A 27,902-nucleotide genomic window follows, 5' to 3' on the forward strand; every position below is an offset into this window, starting at 1 on the left:
ATCAAACCAAACTGGATTGAAATCAACTTAATATTTAATGACTGGTACATTTTAACCTTGGAACTTTTCACTTTACATTCTAATATGTAGATAATGTAAATAATACATTAAAAAAAGATATCACACATCAGCATTTGGATAACAGCTACTGATCATAAAAATTATTACAGCTGTAAAGACGTATTTTGTACACATATTTCAAATACAATTTTGGGGATAAGTGGAATGTTTAGTGCCTTTTAGTTGGGCTTCATTTTGCAACATCAAGCAACAAGTTTATTCCATAATGCGTATATCATATCCTTGCTTGGTATTAGTGGCATTTATAGCTTTCAGGTTAATGTTGGGAATTACATTTTGTAAGTATTTCTTTTCTTTTTTCCCCTGCTGGCTATGACTTGAATAGTTTGTTTAAATGGAACAAGACTTCTGCCAAAAAGAGCACATTATTATACCTGCATAATTCTACATATACTGCACCTGTGCTCGCATTACTGTACATACCTGTGACCTTCATCTGACTATTAAAAACAAATAAATATGACAAGACCAGGGGGTGCCTATGAGGATGCTTCAATGCAACATTGGTTTATATGCATATACGTGTCAAGTGCATTACTTCTCATTATAAATAAGGGGTGCATAATTCAGTTGGAGTGTTGTTGATTCTATTTCATTTTGCATTGTTGTAGATTGTTTCATGATCATGTGTGAGTTGTAGAGAAACAATATTGCAAAAAAAACATAGAATTAGAATTACTTCTAAATCCTATGCACAAAAACAAGTAATGTTTTAACAAATTGTTTGATAGTATAGATAGAAGCGGGTGGGCACAAAGACGTGATGAGAGGGACTGAACCATACATTTAGGAAACTTGAGTGAGTGTGTTTGCCTCTGTGTATGTGGCTAGAAATGGAGTGGTTTGTGTCAGAAGCATTTTACATGTCCCCTCAAGTTTCAGCTTTCTCTTTCTGCTCTTTCTTCTTGCTCTTCTTTAGAAATGAGGGGGCCTTGAACTTCTTTTTCTTCTTGGAGGGGGACTTGGAGGGGGATCCCTCAGGGGTGTTGCTGGGCAGTTTAGCGAGTGGCACAGCTGGGGGTGTAGAAGTGTCGTTGGTAGACAAAGCCTTCATCCCTTTCTCCAGCTCTTCCGTGGTCTGCTTCTCCTCCTCTCCATTCCCATTCTGCACTGCCGTGGAGGCTGTCTTAGTCTCATCTTGTTGGATAATTGGCGTAAAACAAAACAAAGAAAGAAATGCAATCAGATTAAATGGCTTTGTTTGTGTTATCAGCATGGAACAGTACACAGCAGACATGTCATGTCATTGCAGTTGTGCCCAACATGCTTGGCTATTGAGAGTGCAACAACTTCTTACAGTTTGTTTCTCAGTACTTACTATTGAAACAATATCTCAGTACCAGAGGGGTGCCGTATTAGTCAGTGTAGACAGACGAACATAGACAAAGACGAAGACAGAGACCGAAGGAGAGGGGTACATACAGTAGGTGTGGAGACAGATGGCCGTCACAAGACAGCGCTGAAATGTGGCACATTTACAAAAACAACAACAACAACCACCACCAAACCTCACTTCATCAGAACTGAAATCCCATGTTACTCAGACATTGAAATTCTTATACAATATTGTTCTAATTGAGATTCATGCACATCACTCCATGCATTGATATCAATGCATGTTTAATGCAAAAGTCCAAGTTACACATCTCAATTTGGATTGAAATATTTTAGGAAATATTTAATATCACCTATACTGATGCCCACATTTAGTGACTGTCAGCGCAACAGGCATTGTCAATGAGCAGTTGAAGAGGCACATAGTGGAGGCAACAGTACAGGGTCCCGCATATTATCATGTAGGAATTTGAGCAGTCCTTCTCTCCTGTATGCAAAGCAAGCAGAGACAGCTGAGTGTGTTCAGCACTCCCGGCCGAGTCTCACCTGAGGGTGGAGGATTGCAGGGGTGAGGGTTGTTGGTGGGGGAGATGGCTGGGGGAGACTCCTTCTTGTTCTCCACCTCATCCCCTACTGACGCACGCACAGACAGACAGACAGACAGACAGACAGACAGACAGACAGACAGACAGACAGACAGACAGACAGACAGACAGACAGACACAGGAGAACATAGAGAGACAGCCAGTGTGGGGTGAGGAGTACATAGAGCTAATTCTAGTCAGCAATGTGCAAGAGTTGTGAGGCAGAGTTAGGAATGAATTAGGAATAGGTGAAAGAAAGAAAGACACATTAACTGTACAGTCTGAGGTTACAGTGCTGTAAGTATAGCGAGCAAGAGAGATAGGAGCAGGTGTAAGTAATTAAGGCAACATTTGGAGAGAGGGATAGTGTAAGCCACATGCAAAGTGTAAGTGAGGGATAGCTTCTGGTACAGATATAGGATCTTAATTTGATCACTCTTTTGTTGCTGAGAATTTTCCTGCACCGTGAGCTTGTGAGCTTCGTGATTTACATAAATTCACTGAAAACCCACACTAACACTGTTACATTAACAGTATTGCACATTTCATGTAGCTTACTTTTAGCCAGGTAATAACCTAACCACTGATCAAGCAACATTATGGACTAAATGTTAAAATTCTATTGCTGAAGGATTATTTTGCTGTGACAATATAGTTCAAATTAAGATCTCTATCTGTAGCAGTGCACTTACCATCTCTGTGACCTTCTGCTTTCCTCTGCACCTCCTTGCGGTACTCCTCCAGCTCCTTGTCTGTCAGCTGGTTAAATGGGTTGGGGGTCTCCGGCTCAAGTTTTGCAAGTTCTGCCGGGTCTGGAGACTAGGATGAAAAGGAGAAGGGAAGGATATTATAATTTCTGTGGTTTTGTTAATCATTGTCAACCCAAGGGGTTTCCCCATCTCATTTCAGTTTCAACACCCAAATAATGACTACCCAGAAAATATGTAGGTTGCTAAGTCTTCCAAGTCTTCTTTGTGTTTGCTCCCAAGAGAGCTCATTGGTTTGTCTTCATGGTTCATGTCTTCTCAGACCATCTTATTTATTTGTTTACCTTGTTGACTGAGAGCACACATTTTTACAGCAACGTGCAGATTTTTCTGGACCTGGGGAAGAGTAGCAGGGTGGAAGGTGAGGGGTTGAATGAATTAATTAATTAATGATACAATGAGAAGCAGGGGAGTGGGATGATTAGTGGGGATGGTTAGGCGGTCAAAGCAGCTTCTGCAGCTGGGTTAGGAATTTTATTTAACCAGGACAACAGGTTAATCATCACATCTCTTGCGACAAGACCACAGGGCCTCAGTTTTTATTACATTTTTTAATAATATTTAATTTGAATGGGTTTGGAAACAAATGTAAACAACCACACACATACAGTTGAAGTCGGAAGTTAAACTCAGTTCTTCACAATTCCTGACATTTAATCCTCGTAAAAATTGTCTTAGGTAAGTTAGGATCACCACTTTATTTTAAGAATGTGAAATGTCAGAATAACAGTAGAGAGAATGATTAATTTCAGTTTTTATTTCTTTCATCACATTCCCAGTGGGTCAGAAGTTTACATACACTCAATTAGTATTTGGTAGCATTGCCTTTAAATTGTTTAACTTGGGTCAAACGTTTCGGGTAACCTTCTACAAGCTTCCCACAATAAGTTGGGTGAGTTTTGGCCCATTCCTCCTGACAGGGCTGGTGTAACTGAGTCAGGTTTGTAGGCCTCCTTGCTCCCACACGCTTTTTCAGTTCTGCCCACAAATTTTCTATTGGATTGAGGTCAGGGCGTTGTGATGGCCACTCCAATACCTTGACTTTGTTGTCCTTAAGCCATTTTGTAACAACTTTGGAAGTATGCTTGGGGTCATTGTTCATTTGGAAGACCCATTTGCGACCAAGCTTTAACTTCCTGACTGATGTCTTGAGATGTTGCTTCAATATATCCACATCATTTTCCTACCTCATGATGCCATCTATTTTGTGAAGTGCACCAGTCCCTCCTGCAGCAAAGCACCCCCACAACATGATGCTGCCACCCGTGCTTCACGGTTGGGATGGTGTTCTTCGGCTTGCAAGCCTACCCCTTTTTCCTCCAAACATAACGATGGTCATTATGGCCAAACAGTTCTATTTTTGTTTCATCAGACCGGAGGACATTTCTCCAAAAAGTACGATCTTTGTCCCCATGTGAAGTTGCAAACTGTAGTCTGGCTTTTTTAGGGCGGTTTTGGAGCAGTGGCTTCTTCCTTGCTGAGCGGCCTTTTAGGTTATGTCGATATAGGACTCGTTTTACTGTGGATATAGATACTTTTGTACCTGTTTCCTCCAGCATCTTCACAAGGTCCTTTGCTGTTGTTTTGGGATTGATTTGCACTTTTCGCACCAAAGTACATTCATCTCTAGGAGACAGAATGTGTCTCATTCCTGAGCGGTATGATGGCTACGCGGTCCCATGGTGTTTATACTTGCATACTATTGTTTGTACAGATAAACGTGGTACCTTCCGGCGTTTGGAAATTGCTCCCAATGATGAACCAGACTTGTGGAGGTCTACAGTTTTCTTTCTGAGGTCTTGGCTGATTTCTTTTGATTTTCCCATGATGTCAAGCAAAGAGGCACTGAGGTTGAAGGTAGGCCTTGAAATACATCCACAGGGACACCTCCAATTGACTCAAATGATGTCAATTAGCGTATCAGAAGCTTCTAAAGCCATGACACCATTTTCTGGAATTTTCCAAGCTGTTTAAAGGCACAGTCAACTTAGTGTATGTAAACATCTGACCCACTGGAACTGTGATACAGTGAATTAAAAGTGAAATAATCTGTCTGTAAACAATTGTTGGAAAAATGACTTGTGTTATGCACAAAGTAGATGTCCTAACCGAGTACCCAAAACTTTAGTTTATTAACAAGAAATGTGCGGAGAGATTGAAAAATGAGTTTTAATGACTCCAACCTAAGTGTATGCAAACTTCCGACTTCAACTGTACATCTACACATATACAGTACATACTGTACATATACACACAGCAACAGCACAGCCTCCATAGAATTCATTACATAACAATAATAATAATAATAATGTAGAGCTATCTTTACTTGCACACAATATACTGTAGCTTGGTCGCCGGGCCCTGCCCCCAAGGGTCCACCACCCTGAAGGCCCCAACCCAACACAGGGCCTCAGTTTAACGTGAAAGACAGAAATACAGTACATCAAATCAAAACGTAAAAAACAAGCATTTACACATTCTCCTGCACTAGCCATTAACCACAGCACTGTAGGCCTAGTACTTGATCCTTACCGGTGGACTATCATCCGTTATGACACCGGCTAGTACTTGGGACTGGGGTCCTGCTGTTTTCATGTCCTGCTGGTTCTGCTGCCTGATCTGGAGATAAACAACAACATCAACAACAACCCGAAAGGCTGAAAACCCAGAACCAAACCATGCGATCCCTGTGGTATATCCATACTGTGACATCGTGGCTTACTGAGAGCATTAATGCAGAAGTACCTTATTTCGTGTTTCCAGCACCTCTTGAGGGTTGGTAAAAAGAGGAACAAACTGATTTGAGTTCTCAATCTTGATGGCTCCACTACCTTGTTGCATCTCCTCTGTCTTCAGCCACTAAGGAAGGGGAGATGACAGTGTTACAGGTCAGGAGTTCTGCAGCATTACCCATCCCATAAACATACCATAAACATTGCTTCAAATGCTTTTCCTCCATCAACACATTTGTGCTTTCAATTACAAAAACAAATTGACATTTCTCTTAAAGTTTCTCTTATATGAGAGAGAGAGAATGGCATTTGGCTGGGCAATGTGTCTGTCTTGAAGGACATCCTCCTGATATTCTATTGTATATAAACAGCCTTGGCTGTTTGACTCTGCATTCATGTTTTAATAAAATCATAGCCATCTTTTTAAACCATTATTTTAATACAGTGTTGTTGTTGTCATTTTTTATGCAGTGTTATTATTATCACACGTGTTCTCAGACAGATGGACAGAAACATCACTATCATGCCTTTCCTTTCCACCACCAGAGGGCAGACTCAGCACTGCAGTAATCAACACCAGCACTGGGCTTTCCCCTGCACTGCAAAGGACAAGAGAAAGAGAGAGTGGGAGGTACAGAAGAGGAGAGAGAGAGGGAGAGAGAGAAAGGGGGAGAGCTAGTCTCCTCCCCCTGCCTGGTGTATGAGGGTCTCTGCCTGCCTGGTATTGTTCTGTCTGAAAGGACTCCATTGCTGGAGCTCTCTGTAGCCATCTCTTTCCCTGAACTATTATAGCAAACAGCCTGTTTTTAAATAACTCTCCTTTTCATGCACACATGAATTAGTGGCACACGCATAGCTTTTAATAGCTGTTAAAGGCTACATCTGTTATTCATATTCCTTTGTGGAAATGCTAATATAATAGATATTTGAAATAAAAACAACAATGTAAATCTGTTAGATTACACTGAACAAAAATCTAAACGCAACATGCAACAATTTCAAAGATTTCACTGAGTTACAGTTCATATAAGGAAATCAGTCAGTTCAAATAAATTCATTAGGCCCAAGTCTATGGATTTCACATGACTGGGAATACAGATATGCATCTGTTGGTCACAGATACCTTAAAAAATGTAGGGGCGTGGATCAGAAAAACAGTCAGTATCTGGTGTGACCACCATTTGCCTAATGCATCTCCTTCGCATAAAGTTGATCAGGCTGTTGATTGTGGCCTGTGGAATGTTGTCCCACTGTCCTACACGTCGATCCAGAGCATGCTCAATGGGTGACATGTCTGTGAGTATGCAGGCCATGGAAGAACTGGGACATTTTAAGCTTCCAGGAATTGTGTACAGATCCTTGCAACATGGGTCCATGCATTATCAAGCTGAAAAATGAGGTGATGGCAGTGGATGAATGGCACGACAATGGGCCTCAGGATCTCGTCACGGTATCTCTGTGCATTCAAATTGCCATTGATAAAATGCAATTGCATTCATTGTCTGTAGCTTAGGCCTGCCCATACCATAACCCCACCACCACCATGGGGTACTCTGTTCACAACATTGACATCAGCAAACCCTTCACCCACACGACACCATACATGCTGTCTGCCATCTGGCTGGTGCAGTCGAAACCGGGATTAATCTGTGAAGAGTACACTTCTCCGGCCTGCCAGTGGCCATCGAAGGTGAGGATTTGCACACTGAAATCGGTTACGACGCCGAACTACAGTCAGGTCAAGACCCTAGTGAGGACAACGAGTACATGCAGATGCGCTTCCCTGAGATGGTTTCTGACAGTTTGTGCAGAAATTATTTGGTTGTGCAAACCCACAGTTTCATCAGCTGTCCAGGTGGTTGGTCTCAGACGATACCGCAGGTGAAGAAGCTGGAATCGGAGGTTCTGGGTTGGCGTGGTTACATGTGGTCTGCGGTTGCGAGGGCGGTTGGACGTGCTGCCAAATTCTCTAAAACGACATTGGAGGCGACTTATGATAGAGGAATTAACATTACATTCTCTGGCAAAAGCTCTGGTGGGCATTCCTGCAGTCAGCATGGCAATTGCACGCTCCCTCAAAACTTGAGACATCTGTGGCATTGTGTTGTGTGACAAAACAAAATATTTTAGAGTGGCCTTTTATTGCCACTAGCACAAGGTGCACCTGTGTAATGATCACGCTGTTTAATCAACTTCTTGATATGCCACACCTGTCAGGGGGATGGATTATCTTGGCAAAGAAGAAATGCTCACTAAGAGGGACGTAAACTAATTTGTGTACAAAATATACTTTTTGTGCGTATGGAAAATGTCTGGGATCTTTCATTTTATTTATTTATTTATGTTGTGTTTATATTTTTGTTCAGTGTAGTATCCATTACCAGTTAGCATAAATGTTGGAATGAACATTGATTTGACAACAGAGATTGAGAATGGACACAAAGGAGGTAGTGGTACTAGTCTATGTACTACCTCCTAGGCTCCTCCCCAGTCCCCCTCTGAAACTAAGTAAGAAAGAAAGCCTTGTCCGAGCTAGACCGGCCCATAGGGCAGTAGCCTATCTCCTGTTTCTGTATTGAGAGGCAGCTTGATGTGCAAGTACACCCCTGGACAGGCCGCTAGTCCCCCACTCTACTAAGGCCCTCCTTATTGTGATGTGCTGATGTCCGGGGCTAGCCTAGCTCTCAGGTACTTACTGTGGTGTGCTGGTGTCCGGGGCTGGCCTAGCTCTCAGGTACTTACTGTGGTGTGCTGGTGTCCGGGGCTGGCCTAGCTCTCAGGTACTTACTGTGGTGTGCTGGTGTCCAGGGCTGGCCTAGCTCTCGGGTACTTACTGTGGTGTGCTGATGTCCGGGGCTGGCCTAGCTCTCAGGTACTTACTGTGGTGTGCTGATGTCCAGGGCTGGCCTAGCTCTCGGGTACTTACTGTGGTGTGCTGATGTCCGGGGCTGGCCTAGCTCTCAGGTACTTACTGTGGTGTGCTGGTGTCCGGGGCTGGCTTGGTCCTGGTTTACCCTCAGGTAGGAGTTGGGGGTGTTGAGCCAGCGTGTCTTCGCCTGCTGCTGCCGCTGGGCGTAGGGGTGCTGGCGGGGTAACGGGTGCACCCCCTCCTCCTCAAACTGGAAGGAGTGGACCGTGGCGGGTACCTCCACCTCTCTCCGTGTCCGAGAGCGCTCCAGCAGCACAGGGAAGCGGTAGGCGTAGCCGGTACGGTAACCCTGGAGGGTGGGGAGAGGGAGGTTTATGTGTAATGTCCCCTGTCATGTCCAGTACTGTGTGTCTGACTGATGTATTGTCAATGTCCAATGTCCAGGGGTACAAGTGATCCATATGATCCACACCCTGAAGTTTAAAGTAGGTTAGACCTGTGTCTGGACCACTGTTATTTTCTGGATTTTCTAAGTACTGTTTATGGTGGATGTTAATTCATTAAGGTAGGGGGTGAGAATATCTATTTTAGTGCACGTCCTAAAGAACATTATACCTGCCCTATTCTTAATGACTGTCCCCATTACAATACTTTGAGAATTTTTGCACCATTGGAAATCATTCCACTACATTGAGAATGCTTGCAGCATTGTACATTTGTTTCTGTGTTGTGATCTCACCAGGTTGTCCAGGGTCCTCATGAGAGCCTCAAACTCGTGCTCCCCGAGTCGACTCTTGGTCAGGGGGCCGAAGGTAGACCCGGCCCAGCCCACGGTGCCTGCAGCGATGGGTTTGTGGATGGAGCGGTCCAGCATGATCAGGTTCTGCTCCCCTCCAGCGCTGCACAATGCTGACACCTGTCAGCACATCACAAGATTGCAGCAGTGTGTTATGCCTTGGGTTTGACACGCGGTACAGTTACAGTACTGCACATATGACAGTCAAAGTACAAGGGTACTAAGGCAAGGGCAAGCAATCAGGTGTGAAACTGCCAAAGCTGTTCATGCGAATGCTATCACTCTCTCTCTTACACATACACACAAAGTCAACGAGCTAACATTCTGGCAGTTCTCTCTCTCTCTCTCTCTCTCTCTCTCTCTCTCTCTCTCTCTCTCTCTCTCTCTCTCTCTCTCTCTCTCTCTCTCTCTCTCTCTCTCTCTCTCTCTCTCTCTCTCTCTCTCGCTCTCTCTCTCTCGCTCTTTAGCTCTCTTTGTTTCTCTCTCTCGTGCACACACAGTCACTGAGCTATGAGTCTGGGAGTTCTCTCACTCTCTCTCAATGGGGCAGTCAGAGTTGTGCCCCAAGCCTTTGGCAGGATGGAGCAGGCTGGATGGATGTCAGTATGTGTCTCTGTACCTGGATCTGACAGGCAGCCTGGATGTGGTAGATGGTGTAGAAAGCCTCTTCCACTGACTCCCCCAGGGCCACAATACCATGGTTTCGAAGCACCAGCACCTAGGAATAAAGATAGACTTCAGCAAGTGAAAAAACACTTATAGTGCAACCCTCTAGTAACCTCAGAGTACATACAGTCGTGGCCAAAAGTTTTGAGAATGACACAAATATAAATTTTCACAAAGTCTGCTGCCTCAGTTTGTATGATGGCAATTTTCATATACTCCAGAATGTTATGACGAGTGATCAGATGAATTGCAATTCATTGCAAAGTCCCTCTTTGCCATGCAAATGAACTGAATCCCCAAAAAACATTTCCACTGCTTTTCAGCCCTGCCACAAAAGGACCAGCTGACATGTCAGTGATTCTCTCATTAACACAGGTGTGGGTGTTGACGAGGACAAGGCTGGAGATCACTCTGTCATGCTGATTGAGTTTGAATAACAGACTGGAAGCTTCAAATGGAGGGTGGTGCTTGGAATCATTGTTCTTCCTCTGTCCATCATGGTTATCTGCAAGGAAACACGTGCCGTCATCATTGCTTTGCACAAAAAGGGCTTCACAGGCAAGGATATTGCTGCCAGTAAGATTGCACCTAAATCAACCATTTATCGGATCAGCAAGACCTTCAAGGAGAGCGGTTCAATTGTTGTGAAGTAGGCTTCAGGGCGCCCAAGAAAGTCCAGCAAGCACCAGGACCGTCTTCTAAAGTTGATTCAGCTGCGGGATCGGGGCACCACCAGTACAGAGATTGCTCAGGAATGGCAGTAGGCAGGTGTGAGTGCATCTGCACGCACAGTGAGGCGAATACTTTTGGAGGATGGCCTGGTGTCAAGAAGGGCAGCAAAGAAGCCACTTCTATCCAGGAAAAACATCAGGGACAGACTGATATTCTGCAAAAGGTACGGGGATTGGACTGCTGAGGACTGGGGTAAAGTCATTTTCTCTGATGAATCCAATTTCCGATTGTTTGGGGTATCCGGAAAAAAGCTTGTCCGGAGAAGACAAGGTGAGCGCTACCATCAGTCCTGTGTCATGCCAACAGTAAAGCATCCTGAGACCATTCATGTGTGGGGTTGCTTCTCAGTCAAGGGAGTGGGCTCTCACAATTATGCCTAAGAACACAGCCATGAATAAAGAATGGTACCAACACATCCTCCGAGAGCAACTTCTCCCAACCATCCAGGAACAGTTTGGTGATGAACAATGCCTTTTCCAGCATGATGGAGCACCTTGCCATAACTAAGTGGCTTGGGGAACAAAACATCAATATTTTGGGTCCATGGCCAGGAAACTCCCCAGACCTTAATCCCATTGAGAACTTGTGGTCAATCCTCAAGAGGCGGGTGGACACCCGGGTGGACACCCAAATTCTGACAAACTCCAAGCATTGATTATGCAAGAATGGGCTGCCATCAGTCAGGATGTGGCCCAGAAGTTAATTGACAGCATGCCAGGGCGGATTGCAGAGGTCTTGAAAAAGAATGGTCAACACTGCAAATATTGACTCTTTGCATCAACTTCATGTAATTGTCAATAAAAACCTTTGACACTTATGAAATGCTTGTAATTATACTTCAGTATTCCATGACAAAAATATCTAAAGACACTGAAGCAGCAAACTTTGTGGAAATTAATATTTGTGTCATTCTCAAAACTTTTGGCCACGACTGTACACTCTTATTTTTCTTTGACCCTGTCATCGCAATTCTTATGGTTTCACAAAAAATATAGTAAATTGAGCTTATGTTTTCCCTATTATTGGAGATATTTGTCTCAAGCAGCAAATGAGCAGTATCAGAACTAAATCACAAGCATGTCACATTAACCCCTTGTTCTGCTGTAATGTCCTCACCTTACAGGTGGGCCCCAGGCTCTTCTGGAGCCCCACTCTGTCCTCCTCGTCCTCCATCAGCCTGTTGTAGTCGTAGTACGCTACCTCACCCACCAGCAAAGCCTCATGGGACAGCGGCAGGAGGCCACACTTCATGGCTGACACCTGCACACACAGACAACTAACTATAAGTCACAGTAGGATTTAGCATGGTTTTTCATGACGCCTAATCTTATATTGTCATCTAATACATTGTTATATTATACCTATTATTACTGTACATTTTAGTCATTTATCCAGAGCGACTTACAGTAGTGAGTGGATACATTTTTCATACTTGTCCCCCGTGGAAATCGAACCCACAACCCTTGTGTTGCAAGCTCCATGCTCTACCAACACACCTCCAAATCTCAAGTGCAGGAGTACTACTACCGGGTGAGTCCTAGGACTCCACTCCATTAGAAAAAAACATTCTAAACTAATTACAGATGTGCAACAAGTGTGTGTGTGTGTGTGTGTGTGTGTGTGTGTGTGTGTGTGTGTGTGTGGGTATGTGTGGGTGGGTGGGTGGGTGGGTGGGTGGGTGGGTGGGTGTGGGTGTGGGTGTGGGTGTGGGTGACTCACAGCGGTAGTGGCGGGGGTGTGGAGGTGCAGCAGACAGCGTACGTCTGGCCGGGTGGAGTAAATGGCTGAGTGAAGGCTGAAGGACCCCAGGTCTACCCCCAGGGGGGTGCTGCCCCTCTCCACCACCTCCCCCAGGATGTTCACCTTCACCTGGGAGGAGACAACTACGCATCAACACCACCAGCAGCAGCACTGAGATGAGTTCTATTTGGTTTTTACACTTGTTTGGATACTTAGTTGTTCCTGACAAAACTAGCACCTGTATATATTTATGTAATGCCTATTACAGTCCTATTACAGTCCTATTACAGTCCTATTACAGTGCATATTACCATTTTTATTATAATGCAAAGCAAAACAAAAAAGGTTGCTTGATGAAGACATTCTGTGACTGAGGTGAGCAAAAGCATTATTTAATAAGTTGACTGAATAATTAGTACTTATCTATGTCAACCAGAAACAAATCAGCTTATGTTTTATCATACAATATCAAATATGGTTCAGGGTTAACAAGCAGCACACTTATCACTGAATATTTGTTTTCCAATGAAGTGGACATCTTTAGTTTCCTTTGTGACTGTGGTGCATCGTTAGCACAGTTAGAACAATGAGACAGATATTTCACCAGTGGTATAAATGTGAAGCATCCGGTTGGTGTTTCCACTCACCACCAAATATGGTTATGAGAGGAAGCCCAGTGGCCGGCAGTGGGAGAAGATTGAGCGAGACGGATTTTGGCAGACATTCTACTAATTTTCTTATTGATTAAACATTTGATCTCCATACAATTTCCTGTTTCCAAAACTATCTGTAACAGAGTGGACTGTGTTTTGTAGACTTTACCCTTTGCCAAAGCTTCAAAAAAGTGCATTGTTTACAAGGAGTGCAAGGGAAATTGAGTTATTGCACACACACACTTCACAGAGTAGGTGTTCCCTAATGGAAATATGAAAATAAATGCTTGAACGCTCTGCCCACCTCCTTGCTTGTTCTGCCTACTATGATTCCTTTGCTCCCATTGGAAACGACAGACTCTGGTCTATCTTGGGTTAGTTATAAAAAATCTTCGACATTAGTAGTGAACTCACCAGGCTAGAGGCAGTGACCTCACCATAGGCCAAGCCATTGGGCGGAACCAGGAAGTGCTCCTGTTCCTTACTGACACGCAGCTGACAGGAGACAACACACACACAACTCTGTCAGATATCAAACTTTACAAACAGAGAGAGGGATAGAGATAAGGAAGGGATGGGTAGAAAAACAAACAGAGAGAGAATGAGGCCAAATGTAAAAATAGAAAGCACAAAGAGAGAGAGAAAGTTAAGTAGTGACAAAAAAGCTGTGATGTTGTCCTTTCAAAATTAGTTCCATAAGTGCATAGTCAAGTATCTGCTTCAAAGTTTCAAAACCTGCATACAATTTTACCCTCATGGACATTGTAATGGTAATTATGTTACTAAAACCATCTCTTTTGACAGTAGTGCTTTTTTGCATTGTCAAAATAGGGTTCTAAAAGAACAAAGCAAAATAATGAAAGAAAGACCAAAAGAGTGTGTCAGCCAGGCAGGTCTACTCACGGTGAGGCAGGTGTGGCTGAGCTGGGCCCAGCCGTAGAGGTCCAGAAGGCGGTGGACACTGGCTAGTTTACAGCGCATCAGCCTCTCTCCCTTCACCATGCTGCTGGGCTCCGAGCCATGCAGGTCATTGATGGGCGTCACCATCATCATGCCTACACAGGGAAAGATTGAAAGTAGAGAGGAGTCAATAGCAGATCAGAGAACATTATCTTGTGTGTTTGTTTGTTAATCTTTTGGTCAGGTGATTTACTTGTCTGTGTCTTGGTGTTAGACATGTATTTGATGTGTATTTGAACCTGTACATCCATGAATATGTTTATTTATGTGTGCATGTTTTATTTCTGAGTGTGTGTGTGTATGTGCGTCCGCATGCATGCGTGTGTGTGTGTGTGTGTGTGTGTGTGTGTGTGTGTGTGTGTGTGTGTACCTACACATTACCTGTACTGGAGGGGGAGGTGGATAAGGCGGCAGGGGAGCCTTGAGAGGCCATGTAGTCAGCTATCTGCCTCAGAGCCCAGAGGTTGGAGCTGCTGCCTCCCTTCTTCATCTGTTCCTGGATCAGAACATCCAGCTCCTCCCGGAAAGACTACACACACACACACACACACACACACACACACACACACACACACACACACACACACACACACACACACACACACACACACACACACACACACACACACACACACACACACACACACACACACACACACACACACATACACCCAGCACACACGCAGCACGCAGCATGCATACGCACGTACACACACAGGACAAGCTATTAACATGGTAGTTAAAATACACCCACGGGGGGATCACGTGACCCCTGAACGAGATGGCCGCATGAACTAGGAGCTCCGCACAAGTAGTTTCCAATTCCTAATCTTACCTCCACTTCAAGTTTAAACTCATTTAGCTTTAGTCAAAAAGTCATGGCGGCTACAAAAGGCGACACTACAGGTGACATTTTTACCCGGACTCGAGCACTAGCGACGGAAAAAGCCTCCAAGAAGCAGCTAGCTTCAGAAAAAGCTAGCGCCATTAGCCAGGAGCAAGAGGACCCGTTCCCCCCCGAGGCCCAACGAAGGCCAACCTCGCACTCTGTCGAAGACATCTTTTCTGAGCTGAGATCCCAACGTACAGAACTCAACACTAAACTAGATGCCATTAACGCTCAGCTCAGTGCGATAGGGGGCAAGGTGACAATCCTGGAAAATGCTTTGCCTGACATAAACAACAAGATAACCATAAACGCGGGGCGCCTGGACGAGGCAGAGGGGCGAATCCTATCCACGGAAAACTTATTGACAGACGCCATGGAAACAATAGCATATGCTAAAAAAAAAATAGAGCAGCTGGAAGAGAAAACAGAGGACCTGGAAAACAGGGGGCGAAGGAATAATTGTGTTCTATTAAATCTGGGCGAAAAAGAAGAGGGAAACATGCCACTGATCCGCTACCTGCAAGACAAACTTCCCGAGTGGCTCCACCTGTCCACCGACAGACCCATAGATCTCGAGAGAGCTCACCGAGCACTGAGGCCCCCACCAGCAGCCAGACAACCACCGCGCCCAATCACCATACGTTTCTTGAGATTCACCGACAAGGAACGAGTCCTACAGGCGGCGAAAACCAACACCATTACAGTGGGAAACGCCAAACTCACCTTACTCCAGGACCTGTCAGCTGGAATACGCCGAAAGCGCCGAGAGTTTGACGAGGTGAAGAAATGCTCCATTGACCGAGGCATCTTTAGGGGATTCAAATACCCAAACGAGCTCAGGTTTCTTCACCAAGGAGCCCTGCGACACTTCAAAACTCCCGAAGAGGCAAAACGTTTTTTGAAAGACAACCCCGGTCAATGAGAAATGGACCAATGACTAAATGCGATTACTATTATTACTAAAGGAGGTAAGACAACATATAGCCGATATCCAAAGACCCACCCGCCCTGCTAAATGTCATTATAGCCGTCTAATCTATATTTATGTTCCTTTAGCTGAGAGGGATAGGCTCCATATTATAACCTAGGCCTACTATATGTAGGCTGGGCTATTGATTTTATTTTCTCCCATTTTTAATGTGGTCTGGACGGGGGCTACGTTGTCATTTACCCAATGCGGGGCGGAGAGGATGAGGCATTTCTTTGGTGGGGAGGGGGAGACGTTGTGCGTTGCTAACTGTTCCCGTTTTTTTTGTTGTTGTTGTTGGAACACAGAATTGTGACTGAGCGGGGAGGTAATAGATCCAACGGGATATGTCGAGTTGTTTGGGAACTCGGCTGGGGTGTTCAGAGACTGTTATTTTATGTAAACCATTTATTTTCCTTTTATGTGAACGCAGCTGTAACTACTATCCACCTTTACCCAGAGATGACTTGCACTAAAGTTCGATTACTGTTCGATGACGATGACTAGTACCTTAAATCTATTGACATGGAACTGCCATGGTCTAGGTCATGCAATAAAACGGAAAAAGATACTATGTGCTCTAAAAAAGGAAAAAGCAGACATCGCGCTATTGCAAGAGACACACCTCTGTGATGCTGAACATGCCAAACTCCGCAGAGCTTGGGTGGGACAGGTGTATTTCTCATCTTTCAAATCCAACAGTAGAGGCACAGCCATACTTATCCATAAGAATGTTCCATTCATAATTGACAAAAACATATCTGATCCGGAGGGGAGATTTATTTTGATAACTGGGTCACTGTATGGGCAACCAATTACTCTCTTAAACATATACGCCCCTAACACAGATACTCCTGCTTTTATGTCGAAAATGATAACCCTGTTCAATGAGCATTGTGTTTCCTTTGGAGTGTTGGCCGGAGATTTTAATTGTACCCTGAACCCAACCCTAGACAAATCATCTCAAGTCCCCACCACAAATCCTAGATCTGCAAAGATGTTGAACTCTCTTACTAAAGAGATGGGACTGATAGATATCTGGAGAGAGACTAATAGCTCATCTATGGACTATACATACTACTCTAATGTCCATAACACCTACTCCCGTATAGATTACATTTTTATCCCAAAGAGTTTCATAAATTCAGCCACGTGTAGAATCGGACCCATAGCGCTTTCGGATCACGCCTTTGTCCACCTCCGCTTTGACCTCTGCAAAAACATCCCGAGGTCAAAGAGCTGGAAATTCAACACCTCCATGCTATCAAACGAAGCATTCCATACATTGGTAACTACATGGATAGACAACTACACACAAGACAACAAAGATTCTCCTGTTTCTCCGGCCACAATGTGGGACGCTGCTAAAGCCACACTAAGAGGTCATCTAATTGCATATGCTTCCTCTAAGAAAAAAGCAATGGAAGCACACAGGCTAGATCTGGAGAGGGAGCTGGAACGCTGTGAAAAAGTACATAAACAATCCACAGACAGCACCTCCTGGAGTCAACTTAAAGCAGCCAAAGCCAAACTGAATTTGGACTATACTCGGGAGATTAAAAAAAAAGTTTTCTTTACTAAACAGAAATACCATGAGTATAGCAATAGGCCTAGTAGATTGCTTGCTTATCAATTAAAAAAAGAGCAGTCAGAGCGTACAATTATGGCTATCCGAACAGCAGAGGACGAGGTCACATATGACCCAAAAAAGATCAATTTAACTTTTCATGATTTTTACTGCAAACTATATACCTCTGAGAGAAAACACACGGAAGCAGAACTCCACTCCTTCCTAGAGGGAATCTCGCTACCTAAACTATCAGAGACTGACCAAGAAGATCTCAACTCCCCCTTCACTCCTGAGGAGATCCTGGAGGCAATTACCTCCATGCCACCTAACAAGTCCCCAGGCCCAGATGGATTCCCCAGAGAGTTCTACAAAGCTTTTTGGCCCCAGCTTAGCCCTATTTTCATGCCAATGCTGGAGGATTTTTGCAAAAACGGAGTTCTCCCAGACTCAATGCGCACAGCTCGCATTACAGTGTTGCTCAAAAAAGACAAGGACCCCCTATCCTGCTCCTCCTTCCGGCCCATAACCTTGTTGGATTTCGACTACAAAATAATTACCAAATTGCTGGCCAAAAGACTAAACACTCTTCTTCCCAAAATAATAAAAGCGGACCAAACTGGATTTATTAGAGACAGATACTCTTCTGATAACATTCGCCGTCTTTTTGATATTATTGATCAAGTAAACGCACAGAAGACCCCTGTCCTGCTGGCTTCACTGGATGCTGAGAAGGCGTTCGACAGGATGGAGTGGAGCTTTTTGTTCTCAGTCTTAGAAAAGTTCAATATGGGCCCAAACTTTATTAAATGGATCAAATCACTATACTCTCATCCAAATGCCATGGTGACTACTAACGGACTGAACTCTGACAGATTCCCTTTGGGACGGGGCACAAGACAAGGGTGCTCGCTATCCCCCCTGCTCTACTTGTTGGGGGCGGAGCCTCTGGCAGAGTTGATAAGGAGCAATCCAAGTATTACAGGTGTTCCTGCAGGCGGCCTGCAGCACAAGATTTCGCTTTACGCGGATGATGTCTTGCTCTACATATCCAACCCTGAGAAATCCCTTCCTCCCATTTTAGACACAATTGCTCAGTATGGCACGTTTTCAGGTTATAAGATAAATTTTAACAAATCCACTGTCTGCCCTCTCAATATTACACTCACCAGTTCTATGAAGACACTATGCCCATTCCAATGGAAGACACAGGGGTTTCAATACCTTGGGATATTCATAACACCAGATCTGAATAGGCTTTTCAAGGAGAATTATCTTCCACTCCTGGATCGAATCAAAAACAACCTCCAAACCTGGATCTCCCTCCCAATTAGCTTAGTAGGAAGAATTAATGTAATCCGTATGAACATCCTCCCTAGACTGAACTATTTATTTCAGATGCTCCCATGTTATCTCCCAGCTTCCTTTTTCAAAACAATTAACCAAAGCATCACCAAATTTATATGGGGCAATAAAAAACCTAGGATCAAGCTCTCCACTCTATCGAAACCTGAATCTAAGGGCGGTCTTGCCCTTCCCTCCCTTCAATTGTACTACTGGTCTGCCCAAATCCGCAACATGCTAACATGGATCACAAACAGACAAGAGTCAACGTGGATCCAGATAGAAGCCCAATCCTGTGGTTCATTGCCACTAAGCTCAACTATATTCATTAATAACTTTAGTGAAGTGGGCAACATAGCCAAAACATTTGTGATTTACAGCACCCTACTAGCGTGGAGGGACTGTAAGAAATACCTGGGCATCTCCTCCCAAATATGCTCTCACTCGCCTATAGTAGGCAACCCAGACTTGCCAAAAGCCCTGAGGGATGCCAACTTTAATCTTTGGCATACTCTAGGAATCAGGACCTTTTCAGACCTATTTCATCAGAAGACCACTACACTGAAATCCTTTCAAGAGCTCTGCAGTGAATTCAATGTGCCAAGATCCCATTTTTTTTTAAATATCTTCAAATTAGACATGTCATCTCCTCATTTACTTCCAAGAGGAGGTTTAGAACTCAGTTGAATGAAGTTGAAACCCTTCTTGTCACAGCACAATCCATTAAAGGCAAAATATCCTATATCTATAGACTCCTTTCTGAGAAAGGAGGCTCCTCCTTTACTCCTTTGAAAATAATCTGGGAAAAGGACCTTGGTCTGACTATCAGTGATGAGTTATGGGCGGAGGTTTGCGACAGGGTATACTGCTCCTCTACTAATGTAAAAATGAAAGAATCGAATTACAAATTTTTGTACAAATTTTATTACACTCCCTTGAGACTCCATAAAATGAAAACAGACATTTCTCCTAACTGTAAAAGATGTACCTCTGAAAGTGGAACCTATATGCATGTATTTTGGAGCTGTAGAGAGATTGCCAGATTTTGGCAATCTATACATACTGCTGCACAGAAAATACTAGATGTACAGTTTGATATGACCCCGTGTCTCTATCTTCTTAATGCCCAGCAGGACTTTGTTCTTGATCCTGACAGAGAAAATTTGCTCATGACCATTACATACTTTGCTAAGAAATGTATCCTTCTATTGTGGGCCTCTAGTACCTCTCCTACATTTAAAATGTGGATTGACCAGATTGTTGACTTTCTCCCTCTTGAAAAGCTCACTTATGACCTCCACAAGAGACAGCCCAAGTTTGATAGACTCTGGTCTCCACTACTCCACTATATCTCAAATTGGACAGAGTGAATGGGGGGATCGGGGAGGTGAGCAGATGCGTGTTGTGTAAGGTGCTGTAAAATCTAAAAACTAACCATTGGCTCGTCATCTCAGCTAAGGCTGGAAATAGCAAATAAGAACCTTGATAGTGCTGCTGCAAGTTCTACATTTTAAATTTTGTTATAATTATTATTTGTGTGTATGTGTGTATGTATGTATATGTAGGTATGTATATATGTATATATATATATATAACATTTTTTTATTTTTTATTATTATTATTATTATTTTTTTTAAGTCTGTCACATCTGTGAATGTGGAATGTGTTTGGTTGGTTGTTTGAAAACGTAATAAAACTTTAAATTGAAAAAAAAAAAATACACCCACAATTAGCCTGAGAGCTAAAACACTCAGAACGGTGCAGGCTAGTTGCTAGATTATTAGAAACTGGTGTGCTAGATTAGGGTTGGAGTGAAAAGCTACAGGATGCTAGCTCTCCAGGAACAGGGTTGGAGAGCCCTAACATAGACTGACCAGGTGAATCCAGGTGAAAGCTATGATCCCTTATTGATGTCACTTGTTAAATCCACTTCAATCAGTGTAGATGAAGGGGAGGAGACAGGTTAAAGAAGGATTGTTAAGCCTTGAGACAACAGAGACATGTATTGTGTGTGTGTGCCATTCAGAGGGTGAAGGGTTATGGTAGTAAGTGCCAGGCGCACCGGTTTGTGTCAAGAACTGCACCGCTGTTGATACACACAGGTCCCTGTATGTATCTAGAGGGTCTCTTTTAATACTCTTGAAAAGTCTCCCACACACATACAGTATGTGTATATGCACACACAGAAACACACAGACGTGTGTGCACACTCACACATAGACCCAAGCCGACTGGACGCACACACAAGAACATACACACACACAGTGAGTGTACTCACCGGGCTCTGCAGGAGGCTGGAGACCCGTTTCTTGTGTTGGGGCTCAGAGGAGCCGGGTGTGTAGTGTTGTGGAGACACCAGGGCCTCGGGGACCCTATCACTAGGGGCCCCATCAATGGGGCTCCACTGCACAGGCGTGCCCTTAGGGGTGGGCGAGGTGCTCATCTTCTACTGCTCACAGGGGGGTGCCACAGGACGATGAGTGGGAAGAGCTGGGGAGAGAGGAGAGGGAAAATAAAATTCATTGCAGTTTCAAAGAGATATATTTAGCATTTTGTGAAGAACTTAATTTAATGCAAAATGCAATGCACAATAAATACAGTGCATGCATATGCTGTAATACATTTGAGTTTAATGTTGTCTAACCTGCTGCAGTTACCAATCATTAGCCTTAAAGATGGAGTCTGCAGTAGGGGAAATAGCGCCACTGGCCGCCCCACCACTGTTGTCACTGATTTTGTTGCCGAGCTGAGGAGCGTCGGGCAGCATGGTCAAACAACATTGCAGTACATATTGTGCTCATCTATCGTGCGTGCAATGATGTCAGAGGGGGAAAAACTGTGTTCGTTGTTTGTTGTAATTTTGTTGTTTTAATATCACAAACGGATGGCTGTTTCACCATTAAGGATTCCACCTTTAAACGTCAACATAGACACAAACACAGAAGCCTTCCTCCCACCCCACACTAGGGATGAGCTATTCCACAGAGTAAAGCCTGTGTGTGCCGTAGGCTAGCGGAACCAGTGGGGAGTGGAGAAATGCAGCATTAGCAGTAAGAGCTCAGACAGCAGCATTACAACCCCTGCCAGCAGGAAGTCAACTCAATCATAGATGACCAGTAATTGGAGAACCAGTAAAGAATTACCGGAAAGGTTTTCAAAAAGAGCCAACCAACCTTCACCCAGTAAACACACACATTTACGGGCACGCACACGCACGCACGCACGCACGCACGCACGCACGCACGCACGCACGCACGCACGCACGCACGCACGCACGCACACACACACACACACACACACACACACACACACACACACACACACACACACACACACACACACACACACACACACACATTTCTGCTAAAAGCAGATTAGACCCTTAACACGCCACACCCTCTCTCCTGTGCTGACACAAATTCAAAACTGAACTGCTCAGATTAGCCACATATAGCTCACAACATCACATAAAAATATCCCGCCCTGGTAGGGTAAACATCTGAAGAACAGGCAAACATAGTGATGAAATATACAATTAGCCTACACCAACTGCAGGAACATCAGTGATGGTAAATGTATAGTTAACCAAACTAATGTAGGCTATGTTCGTTTACAAATTACAAAAATACAAATACATACATTTATATTTAGTTTGAACTATTCCTTTAGATATTAAATGGTGAATTTCAGGATGCACTTTGTGTTGGTATGGTTTCCTAAGTAAACAGTTTTTAACCATAATCTGTAAACATTCAAGTATCTAAATGCACTCCTAACTCCTCCTCTAACGGATTCACTCTACTCCCAAACACTTACACTTTGGAGTGTCTGCAAACCAAATGGCACCATATTCCCTATATAGTGCACTACACTTGACCAGGGCCCATAAGGCTATACTATATAGGGAAAAGGGTGCCATTTGGCACACAACCTGTGAGTGTGTCAAAACTGTCTGGTTCTTTGTGTGAGAGTCACTGCAAGTGGGCACAGCTGCTGAGAGGAGAGTAGCAGACAGAGAGCAGCTCTCTCTCCAGGGAGGGCTATAATGACTAGGACGTCACAGAGGTCGGGCTTTAGTAGTCTATACCCATTTCTACCTCCTTCTCCTTCCCCACTATTAGAGCACAACATTGCATTAGTGAAAACCAAGACCGTTCTCAGGGCAGGCCTGGTTCTGCCACGCTAATCCTCCTAACCTGCTGCTTAAGTTCTCCTAACCTGCTACGAAAGTCTCTTCTGCTAGTCAAAACCGGTAGACCTGCCCTGAGAGCAGTGAGAGTATCCACTAATTCGATACTGCTATTAGAGCTGGGCAAGCCTCTTCACCTGAGCTCCAGGAAAACCCAGAGGAAAGAGAGGGGAGCTCTGACAGGCGAAACCTATGCCCTCAGTTCACTCACCTCCCATTGCTGCTGCTTATGATGAGCATCTCTGCCAGTCCAAATTAGGAGCTGGACATGTGGAAACCACATTTAATGTCCATATGCATTACATGCATTTATCAACCCTTATAAATGCACAAATGTTCCTGATATGGCAGCCGAGTCTTTCTCCTGACTGAGAGCAGGAGATGCAGTTAGAGGAACTAGTGGGTGAATAGGAGTATAATGAGGGCTCCCACGTGGCGCGGCGGTCTAAGACACTGCATCTCAGTGCTAGAGGCATCACTACAGACCCTGGTTCGAATCCATGCTGTATCACAGCTGGCCGTGATTGGGAGTCCCATCGGGTGGTGCACAATTGTCCAGCGTTGTTAGGGTTTGCCGGGGTAGGCCATCATTGTAAATAAGAATTTGTTCTTAACTAACTTGCCTATTTAAATAAAAAATAAACACAAGGAATCCCAAATTGATTTCTCTGGCCAGGCTTTCATTAGGTTAATGAGGGAAATTGCAGTTAATGGACATAAACTAATTATGTACCTACTTTGGAAAAACTCAGCATTGATTCTGTCTTGTTTACCCATGCTAACCCGCTTTTAACTCAGCCAGTTGTCACACCTAACAAATTTAAAATAAGCTATATTGGTGAATATTATCTTTGTCATTGGAACTTTAGATCTAAACACCCTCTCATTTCAAGTTCTAAAAATAGCAGAAAACTCATATTTATGGACATAATGAGCTAATCTTTAATAAATGAATAGTCCAAATTGCATTATCAGATTTTTAAAATCAAAGTCCCTCTTGGGCAGTAATGGGAGGGCAGTTAACATTTTAAATGAACCCTTGTATAATATCAGCAGTCTCATATCTTCTGTGCTCTGGTCCTCATGATTTATTCAGATCATTTAATAGCATGGGTGTGTTGTTAAAGGAACAGACGCACAGGAAAGACAAAGAGACACATTCATTTGTGATTGGACTGATAATACATTATGTAACATGATCGTGACCAGGGGTAAATGGTTTCATGTTCTGCTGTATAAGCTGCATTCAATAATCTTTCATTGGATATAATCTGTCCAACCACCACCATCTAGACATGCAAAACATGCCCCAGGATTGGAGCAGGCCTATTATGAAAGGATGCTATGGTTTCATTTATAGTTATCGACAATGACGCCAATAAACTGAACATAATAAATTATGGGTGGGCAGACTTCTGATCCTTTGACTGTCACGCATTATCTAGGTGAGAACAACACATCGTATGAAAGGAAGTTAACTGGAATGAAATACGAAATTGTAATCTTCACAACAATAGAAACATCTATGAGAAATAGATAAGCAGCTTGAAAGTTCCACTGATGAACTGTGATCTTGAGAATGCATTTTCATCTTGACATTTTCTCTCCAGACAGCAATGTATCCCCTCTCCTCCGCTCCAGCATCCCTCTCACTTTCTCTTCAACCATTAGGTCTCTATACACTATTGATTTTTTTACTAACTTCATACAGATAATGTTTATGATAAGTATCAGTATCTGGAACATAAAATATATACCACATCTTACCTTACGTGTAGTTTCTCTGTATGTACCTGTACAATTGAACAGATTCCATCTAGTCGCTAAACGCCACCTTTCTAATGTTTCTGTTTTTATTGAATAACAAAAAATATATAATTCTGCCACTATTTTCCTTCAAAATATGTTTGCCTAATGATAGCCAGTATGCACATATCTACAGTTGAAGTCTGAAGTTTACATACACCTTAGCCAAATACATTTGAACTCAGTTCTTCACAATTCCTGACATTTAATCCTCGTAAATATTCCCTGTCTTAGGTCAGTTAGGATCACCACTTTATTTTAAGAATGTGAAATGTCAGAATAATAGTAGAGAGAATGATTTATTTCAGCTTTTATTTCTTTCATCACATTCCCAGTGGGTCAGAAGTTTACATACACTCAATTAGTATTTGGGTGCATTGCCTTTAAATTGTTTAACTTGGGTCAAACGTTTCGGGTAGCCTTCCACAAGCTTCCCACAATAAGTTGAGTGAATTTTGGCCCATTCCTCCTGACAGGGCTGGTGTAACATTTTCTATAGGATTGAGGTCAGGGCTTTGTGATGGCCACTCCAATACCTTGACTTTGTTGTCCTTAAGCCATTTTGCAACAACTTTGGAAGTATGCTTGGGGTCATTGTCCATTTGGAAGACCCATTTGTGACCAAGATTTAACTTCCTGACTGATGTCTTGAGATGTTGCCTCAATATATCCACATAATTTTCCTGCCTCATGATGACATCTATTTTGTGAAGTGCACCAGTCCCTCCTGCAGCAAAGCACCCCCCACAACATGATGCTGCCACCCCCGTGCTTCACGGTTGGGATGGTGTTCTTCGGCTTGCAAGCATCCCCCTTTTTCCTCCAAACATAACGATGGTCATTATGGCCAAACAGTTCTATTTTTGCTTCATCAGACCAGAGGACATTTCTCCAAAAAGTACGATCTTTGTCCCTGTGTGCAGTTGCAAACCGTAGTCTGGCTTTTTTATGGCGGTTTTGGAGCAGTGCTGAGCATGTCGATATAGGACTCGTTTTACTCTGGATATAGATACTTTTGTACCTGTTTCCTCCAGCATATTCACAAGGTCCTTTGCTGTTGTTCTGGGATTGATTTGCACTATTCGCACCAAAGTACGTTCATCTCTAGGAGACAGAACGTGTCTCCTTCCTGAGCGGTATGACGGCTGCGTGGTCCCATGGTGTGTATACTTGCGTACTATTGTTAGTACAGATGAACATGGTAACTTCGGGCATTTGGGAATTGCTCCCAAGGATGAACCAGACTTGTGGAGGTCTAAAAAAAATTGTCTGAGGACTTGGCTGATTTCTTTTGATTTTAGTTTGATAACAAGAAATTTGTGGAGTGGTTGAAAAACGAGTTTTAATGACTCCAACCAAAGTGTATGTAAACTTCAGACTTCAACAGTATATATTAAGAAACATCTTTTTTTTCTGTCAGAAAATAGACATTTCCATTAAAGGGGGCGTTTTCTCCCAAGTTACCTTAACGATGATGTGATTATAATAGGTGATTCAAGCAATAGCTAATTATAAGATATACTTCATGAATATAAACATGCATGAAGTCACTTGACTAGGATGACTAAAGCTTCTGTTCAACACAATTTATCATCCATTCAAAACAATGCTCTGGGGGTTGTAAATTACGATTCAAATGTCTCCTGAAGAAAAAAAAAATCCTTCCTATTTTGTACAGTTCCTTCATGACAGCATCCCTGATGGGGCCGCCGCCCCATGGCCCCTGAATGGCTGCCTAGCAACCAGACGAGCAGCGCTGCAACATCAGCACCAAGGTAGCACCCACTGCGCGACTGATTTTTCAGCCCTGCCTGGCAGCTTGGTTGAAGATAACAAAGGTTAAGACAACGTTATTCTAATATCCCATGACTCTTTGCAACAATGGGACCCGCTATGCTAGTTAGCAACAGCGCTGGTCCCAGATGTGTGACGGTCATCATTGTCTCAACCTGTAGAGTTTCGACCTAGCCTGGTAGGCAGATCTAAACGAATGGCCATGCACACGCAATATGCCAAGCTATAGAGCAGGGGCCTGTTATGGCGGTACCCAGACGGTACGTGTGAGGCGGAGGGGGCCACTTCTGTTCATCACGAATCCAATTATAGCCTGCCTACACAAACCCCAACCTGCATAATAAAAAGCGACTAACCAATCACCAAAGATTTAAAAAATAAAGAATGCATCCATGCAAGACGGTCCTTCTCGTGATATAATCCAATTCATGTTATGCGATTTAACGTTTGAAAATAAGAGCACTGTGCCGCGCATATCAGCAAATACAAACAAAACCATGTAATTCGTATAGAGCCAAGAGAAACGTATTTCTTAAATCGAAATAAATACATATGATATAATTTTCATGAATAATGCCTATAAACCGTAAGACTGCCTCCATGTTTGCTGCCGCAAAACAGCTTGCTGGTGATGATTAGCAGGCCAATAAAAATGTAAAGGCTGCAAAGTTGTGAGGAAACGGTGAAGCAGCTACCTCTTAGAATTAGTTTATTATTGGGAATTATAAATGTTATTACTTTCCGGTTAGAAACGATTTTATTTTCTACATCTGATACTGGTCATTGTCAGATCAGTGTTATGGCATGCATCACACTACTAGCAAAGGATCAATAGACTACATTTCAATGGCGTATCGTCCAATGGATGGTCACGAAAATGTTGATAGCTTAAATTACAAAAAACGAAATTACATCAAAGTAAAAAAATAACTTCTGATAGCTGGTTATGTCTGTTCTTACCTCAGTGCATTCTCTGCGGCTTTTCTTTTGTGGATGCGCGTCACACCCTCTGCCTTAGGACTTAAAACCCAAACAACAGAATCTGCTATAATTAAAATGCAACGCTAATGTTTATAGCCCTAGGTTATTCCGTTATGTCTTCCTATACCGCGGCCGCCTGCTGTATATCCCCGCTGTTTTTCATCGTTGAGCGCGCCTGGACCAGCCCATTGCCACGCCTGCCCACACTCCAACACCCTGACCGCTGCAAGGGTCTTCTGCACGATTCCGACACCACCTGCACTCCCCAAAATTCGACAGCAATTAATTTTTCTGTAAGATTTAATAGCACTTAGGCACATTGTTTTCTTTGTGTGGTAATTTTCCACTTGGAATTTAATGCAAATGTAGTGCACACCAGCATGGTGTTATTGTTTTATTTTTGTCCTATGGCAACCTGGAATTGTAATATTGCAAAAACATTGAAGCTGT

The 27,902-nt window shown here is 43.4% G+C and overlaps 1 protein-coding gene across 10 annotated transcripts; it reads right to left on the minus strand.

Annotated features, from left to right (window-relative positions):
- Positions 1-16: 16 nt before the first annotated feature.
- On the minus strand, positions 17-27,669 carry LOC139545180 (beta-adducin-like). 10 transcript variants are annotated; one of them, XR_011669006.1, is made up of 17 exons: positions 27,432-27,570; positions 20,961-21,172; positions 14,297-14,444; positions 13,859-14,010; positions 13,370-13,450; positions 12,282-12,431; positions 11,679-11,822; positions 9,784-9,882; positions 9,108-9,284; positions 8,472-8,717; positions 5,513-5,626; positions 5,300-5,386; positions 5,094-5,150; positions 3,052-3,103; positions 2,693-2,819; positions 1,963-2,049; positions 1,023-1,218 (listed from the first exon to the last, which is right to left on the minus strand). XR_011669006.1 is itself a non-coding variant. In XM_071352660.1 (15 exons), the coding sequence occupies exons 2-15, from the start codon at positions 21,123-21,125 to the stop codon at positions 953-955; spliced, it is 2,040 nt and encodes a 679-aa protein (XP_071208761.1). In that variant the 5' UTR covers positions 21,126-21,172; positions 27,432-27,570; the 3' UTR covers positions 17-952. The 10 variants fall into 10 exon arrangements, 5 of the variants coding, with proteins under 5 accessions (XP_071208761.1, XP_071208760.1, XP_071208762.1 ...); XR_011669009.1 differs by having other exon boundaries at positions 5,094-5,176; XR_011669010.1 differs by lacking the exon at positions 5,094-5,150.
- Positions 27,670-27,902: the final 233 nt, after the last annotated feature.

The sequence above is a fragment of the Salvelinus alpinus genome, chromosome 19 (genome assembly GCF_045679555.1).
Source record: "Salvelinus alpinus chromosome 19, SLU_Salpinus.1, whole genome shotgun sequence".
Taxonomy (NCBI): Eukaryota; Metazoa; Chordata; class Actinopteri; order Salmoniformes; family Salmonidae; genus Salvelinus; species Salvelinus alpinus.